General features: G+C 38.9%; 1 protein-coding gene across 1 annotated transcript; it reads left to right on the forward strand.

Moving 5' to 3' along the window:
- The first annotated feature begins 6,981 nt into the window (after positions 1-6,981).
- LOC139977387 (uncharacterized) lies at positions 6,982-10,395 on the forward strand. Its single transcript, XM_071986687.1, has 3 exons — positions 6,982-7,020; positions 7,988-8,231; positions 9,842-10,395. Exons 1-3 carry the CDS (start codon positions 6,982-6,984, stop codon positions 10,393-10,395), a joined length of 837 nt encoding a protein of 278 aa, XP_071842788.1.
- Positions 10,396-18,683: the final 8,288 nt, after the last annotated feature.

Consider the following 18,683-nt stretch of genomic DNA (forward strand, 5'->3'; position numbering starts at 1 on the left):
ATTACTGATGAATCCCAGTTGGTCTCGTTTGATGAGTCCTTTCGACCTGAAAACCACTTTGTCGAGTTGGCTGATGGAACAAGGTCTAATAAAGCAGCCTTAAAGAGAGGAGACGCCAATGTGTCAATCGTCGATGTTAATGGGAGGCGTATTACCGCTTCATTGAAGGATGCCTTATACATACCATCGTATCCGCAGAACATTTTCTCGGTACAGGCTGCGACCAAAAGGGGTGCTACTGTTACATTCCAGCCAGACCATGCAGAGATAATTTATAAGACTGGTGTCCGGTTTGATATTGAGAAGCATGGTAGACTATACTATCTTAATACATATGGTAACTCTAATTCAGACTCAGTTAATTATGCACGTGATCTGAAAGGTTGGCATGAGATATTAGGCCACTGTAATTATGATGACATATTGAATCTAGAGAATGTAGTGAATGGTATGAAGGTAACAAACATCACTGATAAACCGAGTGATTGTAATACTTGTGTAATGGGCAAAACAACACAAGGAAGGAGTAGAAAACCTAATGCTCGCTCAGGTGTCCCATTGGGCCTAGCTCATACTGATCTGGCTGGACCGATAGATCTAATCTCTAAGCAGGGCTTTAGATATGCTATTGCGTTCACTGATGACTATTCAGGGGCTGTGTTTGTTTATTTTATTGAGAGTAAGAGGGATGGCTGCAACAGAGAAGTTTCTTGCTGATTCTGCTCCATTTGGAAATGTGAAACGTATGAGGTCAGAGAATGGTACTGAATTTACTTCAGAGGGGTTTAAGAAACTCCTAAGAAAGAATCACAACAGGCGTCTAAAACAGACACCATATTTTGCCCTGACAGGCCGAATGCCAAATTTGTCTAATATGAGAGTATTCGGATCTGAATGCTGTGCATACAGGCAGAATAAAGGGAAGTTAGACCCCAGATGTTCCAAGGGTATTTTTGTTGGATATGATAGGGGTAGTCCAGCATACTTGGTATACTTCCCAGCAACAGGGAAAGTCGGTAAATACAGAGTTGTTAAATTTCCCACGAAGAGTGCTACTGAACAACAGACCCAAACAGATGCTGTGTTCAATGATGACGATTACATGTTCATGCGTCGTAATGAAGGTCTTAATAGTCCACCCGATGATGGTAGATCAAAAGATAATTCCAAATTGGGGGGTACCAGTACAAGGGAAGAAACTAGTACTGATGATAGTCCAAATGTAAGGTATTCTAAGAGGGAAAGAAAATCCCCAGCCTACCTAACTGACTATGTTACTGATGTGGGGGGAGATGATCAGGTATTGACTAACATTGATTATTGTTATAGAGTAAATGCCTTTCCTGAAACCTACAAAGAGGCAATTGAATCACCAGATTCTGAGTCATGGAAAACAGCCATGAAAGAAGAAATGAGTTCTCTGAAAGAGAATGATACTTTTACCCTAACCACTTTACCTGAAGGTCGAAATGCAGTGCGGGGTCGTTGGGTGTACACGATTAAAGAGGGTTATGACAATTCCAAAACTTACAAAGCTAGGTATGTGGTTAAAGGTTATAGTCAAGTAAAAGGTAATGATTATCAGGAAACTTTTTCCCCAACTGCAAATCATACGTCTGTGCGTGTTTTGATGCAAATAGCAGCACAGTATAATATGATTTTGCACCAAATGGATGTGAAGACTGCGTACCTTAATGCACCAATTGATTGCGAAATACATATGGAACAAGTTGAAGGTTTTGAAATTCCCTCCCAATGTGAAGAGAAGTTGGTGTGTAAAATGAACAAATCCCTATATGGATTAAAGCAATCCGGTAGAAAACTGGAATAGTGTATTACACACTTTCCTACTTGAAAACGACTTTGTGCAGAGTTCAGTTGATCATTGTGTGTACATAAAACAAGATGAGAGTTAAATGACTGTAATACTTATCTGGGTAGATGACTTGATTATTGCAGCAAGCAATGAACAAGTAAGCAAGCAATGAATGAGTATGTCATGTCAAACAGATGTTGAAAGCTAGATTTAAAGTGAAAGATCTAGGTAAACTGTCCTATTTCTTGGGTATTGATTTTGAACAAAATAATGGAGTTGTCACAATGAGTCAGAACAAATATTTGTGCAAAGTGCTCGAAAGGTATCAAATGTCTGATTGTAAGCCAAGGTCCACTCCTTCTGAGCAAAAGATTGAGGGTAATGGTAAAGATCTAGCTGATCCCAGAAGATATCGTGAAGTTGTGGGAAGCCTCATATATGCTATGGTGTGTACCAGACCAGATATTTGCTGGACCATTACCAAATTGTCACAGTATCCCCTCTACAAATTTAAGTGTGCTAGTTGCACGCAGCTTATGCGCCGAGAGCGAACATACAACAACGTTCGTAACTGGCGCACAAAAGTAAGCAACCTGCGCACAACCCACGCGCTCCAAGGGAAGCGTGCGTTTCGTCTTAGCGCGCGCACACTAAGACGGAGCGCGCGCATGCCATCTTAGCAGGCGCACGCTTCGTATTAGCGTGCACGTGCTTCGTCTTTGCGCGTGCGCGCTTGATCTTAGCGCGCCAGTTCTTGGTTAAGCGTGCAAAGAGGACTTAAATACTTTTGCTGACTTCTGAAGCAAACAATTTGGACTTTGAAAAAATTGCTTATATGTCTTTGTGCGCGAGTAGTTCTTGGACTTGAACCATGTGGTAGACTTGTGTAAGGTGGTGCGGTGCGCATACAAACTTCTGGGTCAGTTTCATGGGAACCCGAAGGCCCTTAAGGGTTCTTGAAACAATTGTGTAGGGTATATTGAACAGTATTTAAAAGCATGAGAAATGTTACAGTACAATTAGGAACGCAGGCTTTCAGTGAAATGTTACTTCAAATGATCTTCAATGAAATCAAGATGCTTGTGCACCTTGGGGAATAGGAGGAAAACAGGGCAATATTTTTCAGAGCCTGACAAACAATTTCTAATATAAGTTAACAACACCTTTAGAAATAAGACACCTCATGACAAAGAACATGTTGTGAAATGAAATTTATTTACACTCATCATACAGTACATGTAAGTAATGTATCACATGCTAACAAATAGAAAGAATATCAAAATTGAGGGAGAAACCCATCTTTTGTTCATAAGCCAAAATAAGTATGACACATGTAATGTCAATTGTGAATTCATGGTTAAAACCAGTAAGGGTTTTCCTTGCACTACACCACTAACTTGAGGCTTATGCTCCATTGTTGATAAAGAACTACAATTTGGAATTTACTGTAATTACGTATATCAAGTACTACCACACCTCTTTCTCCACTCAATCCCCCAGCCTCAAAATGTATACCAATTCCTTTTGCCCTAATATGAGCAGAAAGCTGAATATATACACAGCATTTATTCATGTCTCACAATGATTTCCTAAAGAAAACTAAACATTAAAATTGGTAACCTGAAGGCACTCATTTTAATTTGAGGTACAACCCTGAGTATTAGTCTACCAGCAAAAGATATTATTCCACCCTTTAGTCACTCTCTAGTAAATTTGGAGCTTGTGCAATGAAAGACTCTTCTGGATTTTCAAACTGCATGAAAATACATAGCTCAGCAATATACTTTACAGGTATGATATGAAAAAAAATCATCACCTTGATTTTTAACCATCAAAAGATGGTCTAATTTTAATGTTGTTCTGCAATTTGCAGCAATGCTGTCAGCCACAGAGTTCATGTGCTTTATCACAGCAAGATAATCTGAAGAAAAATACATTTCGCAGAGCAACTGCAGCATTTCGTACATTTTAAAAAGTACTTTATCTGCCCAAAAAATGTAACTCCCTCTTTAAGATATCTTACAGTATATGAATTTCTTTTGGTCACAAGTTTGTAATCACTGCTGTAAAGTAACATGTCATTCAGCTGAAGACGAAAAAATTTGTAAAAAAGCTGTGGTTTATAACCAATACATTCAACTATCAATGGCAACAGATCTGACTCAGGGTTACATTGCAAAAGACGACCAACCACTGAAATGAAGCCATCTATCACCTCTGTCCTTGAGGCAGGTTTTTTCTTAACAGATAGTTTTTTAACATACTTCAATGTATCTGCCCCAACAGACACATTTTGCAATAACTCTGGAACCTTCAGCAAAGAACACAAATTATTTGCTATTTTCAAATGTGGCTTTTTTGTGCCCTGCACCATGTGCAATAATTTCCCATTGATATCTTCATATGCAAAGCATGAATACACCCACAGTGGACCAAGATTTCTCACTACACCTGGAAGATGGAGAAGCCCATGAACCACAGAAAGGCAGTACCGGACTCCATATAATGTCCCAAACAAGTAACAAAAGTGGATAAGTAAACTTTCACAGTATTTAATATCATTGACAGAAATACTGTCACTATTCAAAATGACAACTGCCTCTACTAGTAATGCATAATGCTCAAAAATATGTCATTCATTAATCTTTAATACTCCTTGGAATTCGGGAAATGAAATGTGGAGGCTTTATCTTGGTAAGTCGCATATCAATATTTTCAAGCAGAACTGTGTGCATATAATCAATAGCCATTCCATCAGCAAGATTCATACCAAATGAACTTAGAAAAGTAGGCCCTTTGATGCCATTAATGGGCTTTTTCATTTGCATGGTATGCACTTTCATAGCATCACGCAACATTTTTTCATGAGACCGTTTAGGACAGGAGGATTAGTCATGCAAAAAGGATATGTCCACACCGAGCCTTTTCCTGTTGATGTTGAACAGCCTTTTTGTAAGCAATGAGAACACCCAAAAGCACCATTAAACTGCACCATATTTAACATTACAGCTCTTGCAGGAAGGTCACATGTACCGCAGAGAACCACAGCTTTAACTATGATAATTTCCTTTTTGTCCTGAGCATAAACTTCTACACCATCTTGAAGTTCTTTAATGGAAGCAAGGAATGGCTTCAGAAAAGTGCCCACAGCCGGTTTTGAACCAAGCCACAATCCAGCGTAAATCAAATTCTCTTTTAGGAACCGTCGTTTATGCGGCAACTCATTGATTGAAAAAAAAAGGCCAAAGGCTGACCTTTGATGATTTGAAGATGGGACATCCATCTGTATACCACATAAGAGATATGTTTCTTGGTTCATGTAAAAGTTTTCCGGGAGCAAAAAGACGTTTGTACTGCTCTCCATCATAAATATCCTGAATATTGTCACTGTTTTTCTTCTTTCTGTTGAATCTATGCTGCATGTCATTATAAAATCCCTGCCTTTTCATTAAGGTGCAAATTTGATTAACAATCGGTATTTCTATAAAGTAGGATATTCCACTGTTCTCCGAGACATCACTGCTGCATACTGGGTACCTATCATTATCAGAGGAGCTAAGTAAATAATTACAAAAATTGCAGAACTTCAAAGGATTTTTTACAGTTCCATAAAATTTGTTAAATATATGAAGTGTTGTCTTGCAGATATTTGGCTTTTGGCAGTGCATTGAAATTAGCACAAGCAAATCAACCAGTGCAACACCAGTAATGCTATGGCTGCTTGAAAACATCAGAATCATCAACATACTTTCTGCCAAAGTTAGTGGAGCACCTTCATAAAGTGGTTCATCTTCTGCTTCATCATGGATAGGTGGGGATTCCTTGCAGTCAAACCAGTCATCTTCAAGGTCGAACTCCTCTACACTGAGTGGGTCACACCAGTCATCACTTTCATAAATGCCTCCTACCTCTTTAATATTTGCCAGGTGGAGGTTATCATCATCCAGATCCCTGTGATGAGTACAGGAAAAAAAGTTATGGTTCAAATATAACCTGTTTATGTGTGAACAACTATGTTAGAGTACAGCCAAGAACCTTGCATTTTTTTTAGTGAACGGCAAGGAAACATGAGCTTCTTGCATGTTTCTACGATGAAACATTTTTCCATGATTTAAGTGTACTTCTAAAAGTAAAGATGACTAGAAAAGTACATATAGAGGAAATCCCCAAACCCTTGACCAATTTGACAAAGCATCGCACCAACTTCAACTCTATTTTCTATTCTATTTCATTTGATCAAGGATTAAACTGCAACACTAACTAGCATCATACATGTCAAATTAACAACACTTGATATATTTCACCCAACCTGCCTGGACATATTAAAACCCACACAAGCTCTGATCAGTACCATATACAGTATCTTCATTATTGTTAAAGAAACCACATAAGCCCAGGTTGGTTAATAAAAAAATCCAGGCTGTTTGGGCAAATTGTATTTTGGGAATAAGACAGCTGGCCAGTTGGTCCTTACCTATTTCCCTTACGACTACTGTATGTGAGTCTACCTAAAAAGTATCACTAATTTGAGAAGCCTAGGTATACTACAAGCCTAGGTCTTATTACCTTTTTATTCCATCCGTTGAGGAGCCATCAGACAGAGGTAGGCCCAAGAAGTGGTCAGATTCGGAGAAATTCAGATTATTAGATCCTTGTTCCACAGTATGGATGCATTCAAGTTCAGATGACAAATTCTGAGTACCCATTTTATTCTCATTGAATTCAGGTTTTTAATGGGTTGTAAGGGAAGGTTGGCTAGGTTAAAATTGTTTGTTTGTTGCTTGGCCTATGTATTGCGTAATTTGGAGGCTAGTACTAGTAGCAGTAGTAGTACTACCATGGGCATCATGTTCAACTTCAACCTCCCTTGTTGAAACGAAGTCAACTTGCCCTGGCTGAATTTCACTTACTGTGAATTCATCATCTTCTAATTCAACTGTCCTAACACCTAAACTCGCTTTAATCTCCACTTGCTTGTCATACGCCACCGTGTGGTTTTCGAGACAGTTTGTTTTGATGCACTATTAATATCACTAGGCTTAGGCCTTGTTCGACAGCGTGACTGAACGTTAGGCTGACGTGTACACCACCGCTTATAAGCTCTGTGGTCCTGCGTAGGCAAGTAAGGACTTGTTGGATCAACTTCCAGTAAGTGAGACATAAATATGAGGTGGTTTCGAAGTCACCATAACACAACTGCGACAGTGAGTTCATCTGTGCAAAACCTACGAATGATCACCATTTCCCCCCTGATAAAACAACAGGCGGGCTCGGTAGTGCTGACGTTTAAAAATACTTTCACCGGATGGTCGCCGCGCTGTAATAGTTTACTAAGTATGTTAGATTAACGTTGGCAACTTGGAACTGTATACTTAGTTACTACTTGAGAACACTGCTCGTTAGTGTAGATCAGTGCTTGAGAATAGCACTAAACATATCCCGATAATGGTCAATTGTACGGAACAATGTACGATACAACTAAAATGCTTCCACATCGTGAAAAAGAATTTTCTTAAATACGCATCGTTAGATCCTGTTACCAATACAAGTTTTCAAAGATAAGCTCATGCGACTACTTTTGAACCGAATTACTGCTCTATAAACATTTTGACCCACCTTAACCGTGCTATTACCTGTTTTGACAGCTTACGTGATTCTTTCTCCTCCGTGGAAGCACTTTGCCAAACTATACATGTTGCGTAAGTCGATATATATGCAAATATTATGGACTGGTAGATACTAGCCAATCAGCGTAGAACAAACGATCATCGCGCTTTAATTTTGAACCCAAGTTAGAAGTACCGACGTTACAGTACGCTGTCAAGCAAGTTCTTGCCGAAAAGTCTATATCTTTCCCTTGACATCCACTGTAACTTATTTCAATCAGCCATTGCGAAAGTGTTTAAATTTCTTTTTTTATGCCTTGGTATTGATTCCGCTCAACTTTAATTAGGTTTCTAGCTCTTCCGTAGCCTAACCTACTAGCCTAACGTCCTTCAGTTCTACATCCTCGACTTTGTAAACCAGTTGTTCGCTTTCTTTGTATCGGCAGCAGGATATTTCGTTGCATTATCGTCAATATACATTCTTTGTCAACCTGTTGGAGATTGCAGCTTTGCGAATTATCCAGGGAATTTTAACAATATCAAGACATTTATATTTGCAAGTTAGGGCCTTGATAATGGATGCGACTGCCTCGATGCTTTTGTCTCAGATGCAAACAATCCTAAAGTCGTTTCAACGAAACTCCAAACTGTTCGGCAAAGATGCCTTATTTACTGGGTTGACGATCGTTTAGTCAGCATCGAACCTATATCTTCAGTGGTTGAAAAAAATCAAGTGAAAGAAGGAGCTGTTTGTAAAATCAAGTGGAAAGGAAAGGGACCATATCTCGGAAAGCTTATCAAAATCAGTGGTGAGTACTATTGCGATAGGCTTACAAGTAACATTAACTTAAAAGTAACACTAAATTTACAGCTTAGGCTAAGCAATTGTAGCTTAGGCTACCTTACTAATACTACAAGTACTACAGTAGTAACTATTTAAACTTAAAGCCTAGCCTATGCTGTACTGGCTCAAAATATGCCAGATATTCAAAAATGGTTAGCCTAGGCCTACCTGTGATCAAAATTCTTTATTGGCCGTGGCTATTCTTACGACTAGTCGTAACAATTATTTATAAACTATTCTTACGACAAAGGCGAATTCAAGCGCATTAAAGTAAATAAAGCAACTGCGCATGTAGTAGGGGTAACCCTTACTTTAACCCTAAACCCCAATCCTAATCCTAACACTAACCGGATATTATTGTTACTCCTGGTCGTAAAAATAGTACTCCTGTCATAAAAAATAGCAACTGCGGATGCGTAATCGGAAATTATTATTACGAAGTCGTAAGAATTATAGCCACTTTGTTCTTTATTTACCTCACTGGGACATTCAGTCATCTTCCCTAGTAAGAACTTCCAGGAAAGTACCTATATTGGTGCAGCTAATGAATCAATTTGTTACTCTGCGAATCTTTTAGACTTTACCGATATAAACCTTTAAAAGGCGCAATGGTTTTCTTTGGCGTCTATAGTATTAATATAAACTGCCCAGTGTCCAAAAAGAGCTAGCCCAATGTAGGCCCCATAACCAGTGCAGTTAATGCTGTTTCAACAAACTTTGCATGTAATCCAAAATCCACAAAAACATAAACTTGTTCTGATGTAGGCCTAGGCTACACATAACACATTTGATAGCCTATAGCCCTCAACGCAGATGATTGGAAGGCTGCAAAATTGCAGAGCAATGGAATCAGTAAATAGGCTACTTTATATTTATGTTGGTTTCCTCTGACGTTACAAGTACAAGGAACTTAAGGAAGCCTAGGCCACATGCTTATTGGCGTCAAGAAATAAATTAAAAAGAATGTATACTTAGTTATGGAGTCATCATTTCGAAAGCATGGTCCTTCTTTACCAGGTCCAAACAAGACAAATGTTGGTATTGTATGCATAAATATACAAAGCAAAGTAATTTTTCAGAAAGTTGCTCATTGTCTTGAAAAATCCTGTACGAATGTAAATTGATTAGCCTAGGTTTCCCTAGGAACTTTGTGGTGTGTAAAAATTAAAACATTTCTGTGAATAGTGTTAATACGACAAATATGTCGACTGTACACTTTAAATATGTCACGCATCATTAATGTCCATTAATTTATTTCTTGGTACTTTTCGAGTCTACAGTAGTTTAACTGTACTTCGTCCCTTTAATGCATGTCATACAGTCTATACAGTAACACCTACTGTATGACATCAGTCTTCTCTGTACTTTTTCAATACAATAAATCATCCTGCCCTGCTCTTTTAAAACCCCAATCATTCCCCCCCCCCCTCCCCCCTTATGTCTGAAGCTGCATATAACCATACATGTACCATGTTTCTGTAATCCTATTGTTTAAAAAAATTTAGTAACTAGAGTTATTATACTATAGAGGTAAGCAACTGTGATCATCATTGTTTTCTGTACAATCATTCACAGCTGACTCTAAAGTATTACGTGAAGAGCAGTTTAAACTTGAAGAGGCCCTCTTTAAAGTAACGGATCCCCAAAAAGGCCAATCATCTCCACGTCAGGATGAGGGTATAGCTTCTACGAAAGGGAGAAAGAGGACAAAGCCCAGGAAACTACTTGAGGCAACAGATGTGGAGGAAGAGGAAACGGCTGACAAAGCTTCACTGCCACCGCCCACGAAAAAAGCAAAGGAGACCAAGGCAAAGATGTCAAAACTTTCCGCCAAGGTTGATGCCCAGAGGGCTGTCTTTGAACAATATTTTAAGGAAAGCCCCACTTATACATCAACTTCCACAGGAGAACCTGAGCCTGCAACATATATTCCTATTCCAGAACCAATTATTAACAACACTGACAATGCAATGCCTGCCCAGTTTACTTCATTCACAGCCCTACTGAATGATTCAGGAGATGAAGGAAACTGTCTTGAAGGAGCCTCACGTGCTGTAGAAGTTCTTCACGATGATTCTAATCTGTTTAATGACTCTACAAACCTGGATGAAATTCATTTCTTGAGATAGGAAGTAGACAGACTTCTATGGGTAATTGAAACAAATGACCAGGAAATTCAAGATTTGAGACAAAGGCTCAGTGAAGGTTGTGACTGCTACAACTCACCAGCACCAGAGAAGACAGTAATGAATGAAATCAGTAAGTTTATTTTAGCTGTTTTTGGACCAGAATATTATTTTTTTTCTGGCTATATTGTTACACCATATTATTATTTCCAGGACAAGGACCGGTTTCCCTCTTTTCCTTTTTGTGAGAAAACCTTGTTTAATCTATTGGACTTCGCCTAGAAAAATGTAAATTTTAACCAACATTTCAGGTTTCAATTGGTACATACTATAGGTAATGATTGCTAATTGTCTCATTTACCCTCATGAATGGATATGATAGATAAATGAGTTCTTTTATAATCTCCTGTTCATTATATGTGACTCCAAGGAAGATTAAATTCCTCAGTGACCTGACAAAGACTTTGTCCTGTATGGTCACAGAGACTGCACCACCATTGATGACTACGCCACCATCGTTAACTACGCCAGCATCGTTGACTACGCCATCATTTTCAACCATACCTGAAACGAGTACACTGGGGGCAACAACTAGTAGCTTCGTCACAGAAGTAGGGGACACATCAATGTCATCATCACGATCTGGTGATCATAGGCGTAGGAGGCGGGGGGGCTGGGGGGGGCTGCAGCCCGCCCAACCAATTATTTTTGTGAAAATTCGGGCAATATGCTGAGAATTTTTCGGGCACCTACTGGAAGAATAATAATTTGCAGTGTGTTTTTCACTTTTTTTTTGGTGAAAATTCGGCAATATGCTGAGAATTTTTCGGGCACCTACTGGAAGAATAATAATTTGCAGTGTGTTTTTCACTTTTTTTTTGGTGAAAATTCGGCAATATGCTGAGAATTTTTCGGGCATCTACTGAAACAATAATAATTTGAATGTGTTTTCAATTTTTTGGGTGAAAAATTTGGGCAATATGCTGCGAATTTTTCGGGCACCTACCAGTGGCGGAGCGTCCATACAGTCAGAGGGGCGGATGCCCCCCTGACGGACTCAAATGGACTACTGGCGCCCTTTTCAGCTTTTTACCACTTTCTACTTATTCGCGATTGACTTTTTTTATTGCGCTCTCAAATACCTATTGACATTTGTCACATTTTGTTGGTGCAATTTTCTGACAAATGGCGATGACACCTATTTATTCTTCGTTTATCTGCAAATAAGCTAGGCCTGGAAAGGGTCATTTCCGGCGATCTAGGGAGTACCTTTACTCAAAAATTTTTTCTACGCTCCGCGCCAACCGGTGGTGGCGCTCCGCTTAGATAGTGTCGAAAGCGCCCCTACAGACCATTCTCTCCCCCCTGGTCAATACCCTAGCTCCGCTACTGGCACCTACTGAAAGAAGAAGAATTTGCAATGTGTTTTTCAATAGTTAAACTTATATTATTATCCTTATTGTTGTAACGAATTCCACAATAATTATAACCAATATGGAAGGCCGGTAATAACACGAAAAATGATTTATATTATTGACATGTGATGTAATAAGCGATGAATGCCTATATATGATATGCACATTAACATGTGGAACGCGCGCGGAGCGCGCGAAAAATTTTGGTTATATTTTTCGGGCAAGTGGTTACAGCCCCCCCAAATCAAATGAGGCTCCTACGCCTATGCTGGTGATCAGGATGAGGTGTGTTCTTTTGTAGCTTTGTTTCTATTTTGAGCTGTGCAGTAACAAATTTGTCCTGCTTACAGTCCTAGCATATCAAAATAAAAGTGATCTATGAAAATACTTGAAATTCAACTGTAAGTGTATGAATCACCTTGGAAAGGCAAATCCTACCTTGTAAGTACAGGTACATATGAATAAGCAACAAAAGCTTGTGTCTTAATCAAAAAAAGAAAAATGTTTGTAAAAAACTTCAGGTAGAGATTGCACAACTCGTCCCAGCCTGTAATAATATCACAAAGTTTGCACACTGCAGGTTCTGGAAAGTCAGGGAAACTAAAATAGGAATTTGAAGGTCTGGAAAGTCAGGGAATATGTATAATTTTTCCAAAGGTCATGGAAAGTCATGGAATCTTAAGAAACCATGTATTTTTTACCCTGATATTCTCAATCTAAAATTTGTTTATAATGTAAAAAAAAACAGAAGTGGGAAAACAAAGACACATTGAAGAATATTTCATTTGAGGTCCTTGAAAGTCATGAAAAGTCATAGAAATTTTTGCTGTTGGAATGGGTACAAACTTTGTTTCAACTTCACATTTTTTGGAAGTCTTCCTGACAGCAACCCATTCGCCCCCCCCCCCCCCCCACTTTTCCATTCCCCTTACTAATGAAAACAAATTGACAGTGATAAATATTTAGTCATTTTCTACATTTCATTGTCTCTTTGCAGAAAGTTGAATTAGTGAAAGGCACTGGTGTTTATGTCACTGTGCCAGAACAAACCAGTATTGCACCAAAAGGGAGAAAAGGTTTAGGTGTAATGTTGAGGAAAATTCTAGAAGTCCTCTTTTCCTTTGATGAGCTTCGTCGTGGCTGTGCTGTTGGAGGAAGACCAAAGGTTTGCAACAAGCAGTCTGTTGACGTGAGTGTTCCGCTTGATCCCAAACGCTTGAGTGCAGCCAAAGGTGAGTTACTGTTAAAAGGTGTACTTTTTCTATTTATCAAGAAAAAAAAAGCTTGCAAAAGAGAGCATATATTTTAAGGTAGGTGTGTGCATCAAAAAAAGGAGTTGAGTGTTTCAAATTGTTTGCTGTTTGCATTCTACTTTGCATTTTGGTGATTGACAATTTATTAAAGGGATATTTTGGTGGCATGCAATGTGCATTTACAGAAAAGACAAATTTATAAACCAGAAATTTTGTACCTACAGAAATTTTTTTTCAGTGCACAACTGACACTTTTTCATGTGTTAAATATTATTGACATCAATGTCTTGTGCTTTTGTCAAAAGAAGGGTCTGCCAGCACCGACAGAGACTGACATCAATGCCATAGTAAACAGCAAGTGCGTCGCTGTTCGTCGTAGCTTCAAGCAGAAGTTTTCCAGTTTCACAGACAAGCGGCAGTAACAATTCAAAACTTCCCTGGGGTTGGGTATATTATGTATGCTAAACTTTATAGGTCACTTAAAACTTCCTTGTATGATAGGTACTCAACAACCTTTGCAACTCTATTTAGCCTTGCCATTTTTAAAATGCCTTTAAATCTTGAATTATTTCAATTATATTCTTAAGCTGCAACTGCACATTACCTAAACATCTCTCAGTATTCCATTTTCCCCTTTGCCATTTTTATACCTTGAAAACTTTTGGTAGTTTAGGTTACACCAAGCAATCCGAATCGAGTTATTTTAGTTAAAAATCAATGATTTCTTTCACCTGCCATTTTTCTGCTGCACAATTAGATATTTTTTGATATTGCATCAACCTTTTTTATACTAACTATGATATCTTGCTAGTTTTTTATATTCATATTAATTAAACTGTTAACTAAAACAACATTAGTTCATTACTCATACTGTAAAGTTGCATAGCACTGTTCACTTAATGAACAAAGTCTATGTTAACAGCTTTAAGCCTTGTTAGTTTGTCCAACCTGTAATAAAAATATTAAATCACTCAATTGTATTAATATTCTATACGTCAACTGCCAATGCTTACACCCTAAACATTTCTACTTATCAGCAGTATTCTCACCAAAATCTTTTCTTTTCATTAAAATACCTTTTAATATTAATCTGTGCACATGAGACATGTTGTCTCATTTTACTTCACAATACATTTTATTTTAGACATTTAAATTGAAAAATTAGTTTTCTCTTTTCTGCTTTGGCACTAAATGTGCTTATATAGCTGCATGCACCCTTTAGCTTCTTGTGTGCTTCAACAACAACAAACCGCAGCGCGCTCAAGTAGCTAGCAGAGCGCTCAAGAAGCGTGCATTGTTTCTATGCTTCTGGCGCTACAGTGCACAGCTTGCGTGCGGCACGCTACTTTTGTGTTTGCTAGCGTAAATTGTTTCAAATCGCACGCGATCCGTTTGCGTTTCACACGCTTAAAGCTGGACCGCGCGGCACGCTGTAGCGCGCAACTTTTGCTAGCGTACATAAAGTTTCAAATACCCCTCGATCCGTTTGCACTTCGCGCACTCTTCTAAAATCGCACGCGTGCAGACATGAGAAATATTTGTAGAGGGGATATGTCAAAACCACTCGAAGAGCACTGGACGGCAGTCAAAGATGTTTTGAGATATTTGAAACGTACCCTAGATTATAGGTTGTGCTATAGAAAGTGTGAGGATGGCTTGTCATTGATAGGTTACAGTGATGCTGACTGGGCCTCCTCCACTGATGATAGGCGTAGCATTAGTGGGTATTGCTTCAGTTTGACCAAATCTGGTCCTCTGATATCCTGGAAGTCCAAAAGGCAGCCCACTGTGGCCTTGTCATCGTGTGAAGCAGAGTACATTGCACTGGCAGCAACAGTACAGGAGAGTTTGTATCTCACACAGTTGTTAAGTGATTTTAGAGAAGAGAGCCATGTAAAACCCACTCTAATTTTTGAGGACAATCAAGGCACAATTGCCTTATCAAAAGATCCAATCAATCACCAAAGATCTAAACACATCGATATTCGTTATTATTTCATTCGTACTGAAGTTAATAGAGGAAAGACTATTATTCACTATTGTCCAACCGAGGACATGATTGCAGATGTGATGACAAAACCCGCAACAAAGCTCAAATTAGAGAAGTTTGCAAAGTTCTTTTTCGGTGTGTAAACATTCCTAATCATAAGCATAATTCATAAGTGAACGTTTTAAAGATCATTACCAAGAAGTATTCAAAGTTGCTTTGATGATTATTCGCATCTTGACATTAAGCAAGTTATTTTAAGTGATTAGTGTTAAATATTAAAGTTTTGTTTATGGTCAGGTGTGAAAACATTTTCTGTTTTGAGATCAAGTGGGGGTGTTACAATGTGATCTCAATGTTGTGTCATGTCCGGCGTCCAATACAGTTCAAAGAAGATGGCGACCAAGTTATAACTTCGTGTCCTGTTCATTTGTAAGCTTATTATATATTTCCCCCCATCATGACTGAACCCGCCGATTCTCCGCCGACAACACTTACTTTACAACCAACACACATGAATGGTAAATTTCTCTCTTTCGGTTAGTGAAAATAAATTATCACAAAACAATATAATGTATTGTCCTGTTGATGCTTTTGTTACACTTTACAGGAAGCTTTTTACACGAAGGGAGCTACTGGTCGCCCAGCAAGTGCTTTTTACGAGACCCGCCATGCGGGATACAAAACGTCACGGCCAAACGGCACTACCCAACCATCCCATTCTGACAAACGATACTCAGGTCAAGCGAGCCCAAAAAATACATACGCCTACCGACCTGCAGAGACAAAACGCCGTACCACCCACCCACTCAAACCTTTAAAAAACCATAACAGGACGACCAGCACGCTTTAATACAGAGTGTGCATCATATATAGTTTAGATAAAATTTGCTACTGCTTGAATTGCGTTTTACAAATGATGAATGTCACAGGGAACATTTAATTTTTAGAAAAAGCAGCAGCCTTAATGGTCCATTTTGTTTTCCTTATATTCCATTAGTTCATAGGCTAAATGCAGCCGAAGGTTAATGCTAGGTCATTTCGATTAAAGGTAGTCCCTATTGGCACGTTGCCAATGAAATAAATTCCAAACTTCTAAACGTCACAAGTTATAATGAGCCAGCTGGTTAGTTCTACAATAGGAATAAAGTAGGTCCAACTTGGTAGGGTATTGTTTATACACTCTAATAAAGGCCGGTTCAATTTTTTGAACCTTTTCCCGGTTCAGAATATTTCGAACCGATTCGGTTCATATTGACCCCGGTTCTGTTCATCCCTCAAGGATCATTTTCAAACCAGTTCAAACGTTTACGGTTCAATAACTCGTTTAGAGGTATGATTGGCTTGTTTATATCACGTGTATGCAGATGTTGGCCTGCAGCATATGTATGTGTCGCGTCGGTAGAATTTAACTGCATTTACGCGGCAACTGTATATCAGCCCTAACTTTAGACGACTGTATCACCCGCCGTTATCCTGTTTTTTCGTGTTCGTTCGGTGTTGTTGTAGCTTGTGTTTCTCCGAAATTTTGAAGTTCATGGATTTCGTTGAAGAAAAACTTCGTGAGTGGGGCCTAGAGAGATTCCTGCCAGCCTTTCAAGGTAATTTTTTATAAACATTAGAGCGGCGCTAGGCCGAACGCCTAGCCTAACGTTGTTGCCGTACTTACTTGTTGCTGCAACAAGTGTAGGCTACACACAGTAAAGCACTTGAGTTGTAGGCCTAGCCTAACGTTACGTTAGGGCCTCCATTAACCCTTTCCAGGCCAGCCCTAACATGTACAGTGTGCATTGGCTAGCCAGAGCACTTTTCAAATATTTTAATACTGTCAAACAGTTTCAGGAAATTATTTATAGAAAAAAATTGGTTGCTTGGATTCATTCGAGGTCTAGGCCTAGGCCTACATCATTTTTGAAGATAAAGACCTTGTCTTTCCATTTCTGGAGGTGAAAATGAGCTAGGCCTAGTAAATGATGTCACACCAATCCAAGATGGCCGCCGAAATTAAAAATGGTGGACAAAATTATACTGATGTTGCACTTAGCACCAGGGCTTTAGGTAGGATTGTGCTGGTACTGGCAGTGGTAGGGTGTGGTTTATGGAAAGCAGGGTGTTGCACTTGTTGAACGCTTTGCGCAATAGCGTGGGGTCAAGGGGCCCGCTTAGGGCCCCTTGTGGGGTCCAGGGGCGAAGCACCCTGGAAATGAAGCGATTTGGTGCACTTTACAGGCCTGAGATGGCGTTAAAATGTGCTCTGAAAGTGCAATTTTTTGGGGAGCAATATTAGTTTTAGCAAGAAATAAGACATACTGTACATAAAATGAATAAAAGGTTTTAAAAGAAATTACCTTGTCTTAAATGTTGACCTCTGTCAAAAATGTATGTATAGTAAATTATAGTACACTAGTACAGGTAAAGGCTTTGTCATGGCTTAAGATGTTAAAAAACAACTTTAAATAATAATGAATCGTAACATATTTTTATGTAAACTGCAATTTTTTTATTTTGCTCTTTGCATTTTACTTGTCTCATAACTTATTAATTTATTAAAAGAAAATAAAACGTCGAGAAGAAACTCCACTATTTCCAATGCACCAATTCACATTCTTTAAAATATCATTGAGCCATGTCCGGTTGAAATTATAAAACCAGCAACAAAATCAATTTTTATCGCGCCCGTTGTCAGTTTGCACACCATAAACTGCGCGAAAGTAGTTTAAACCTACCACAGAAAATCTTTAATTATTTCACATAATTACAACACAGGTACATAAAGGTATTCAAACTGTACTACAAAAATTAAATTCAGTCAGCAAAACAGCCTGAATGAGTGAAGGTTAACCGTTTTTCGAAGTTAGGCTCCCAGTTTAGGCTAAGCATTTAGTACCCTATTGCTATCTTTGGGGCGGTAAAGTGCGCAAACTTACGTCGGTTGACAAGCAACAATAAAATTTCGTCCACCAACCTCTAATAAACTATCTATCGTTAAATCGACAGGTGGCTTGCTTGGCCTAGCCTGGGCCCTAGACCTACAAAAGGACGTAAAGTTATGCATTGCGCCATGAAAATAGCATCACCTAACCGGTACTTTCAGCCTACATACTTCGGTTAGAATGAGTTGTTCTAACCGCTCAGTGACCCCATCTTTTAGACATAAATTATACCATACCTTAGTAAAAAAGTGAAGCATAGTCCGTTTCATTTTGCAAGCCTGCGTTCTGGACTTCTCGTTACGAAAAAAATGTCTCCGACTGACACTGTTCGACTCGATAAAAATTCGGCCTATAGCTTGGCTTAGTAAATAATAGTACCATACCTTGCGAATTTTATGTGTTCCGTCCTGGAATCTCCCAGCGGATCTCTTAACATTCCAATCCGCGAGGCCAGATGATTTATATACACAACTTTTAATTGGTTGCTGAAGTTGGTTTATCTCCGTACAAAAAAACCCATCCTAACCGGGGAAAAAAAACGAGCCACTCCAACTGGTGATGGGTGATATATACAGATTTGGACTGTGATCTATCATATGCAACAGTGTCTGTTTCTTGATCGAGGGAAACTACACACTATATCAACGGGGGTTAACTTCGTGTTGGTCGTCGAGCAAAAAATTTACATCGCCACTCGCGATTT

Source organism: Apostichopus japonicus, chromosome 12 (genome assembly GCF_037975245.1).
Source record: "Apostichopus japonicus isolate 1M-3 chromosome 12, ASM3797524v1, whole genome shotgun sequence".
NCBI lineage: Eukaryota > Metazoa > Echinodermata > Holothuroidea > Aspidochirotida > Stichopodidae > Apostichopus > Apostichopus japonicus.

Bases quoted from the DNA above. Each gene is read 5' to 3' on its own strand.
- LOC139977387 (XM_071986687.1), top strand. From the start codon at position 6,982: ATGAGGTGGTTTCGAAGTCACCATAACACAACTGCGACA. The intron at 7,021-7,987 runs GTGAGTTCATCT...TTTGCAAGTTAG, and splicing joins ACCATAACACAACTGCGACA to GGCCTTGATAATGGATGCGA. The intron at 8,232-9,841 runs GTGAGTACTATT...AATCATTCACAG, and splicing joins AAAGCTTATCAAAATCAGTG to CTGACTCTAAAGTATTACGT.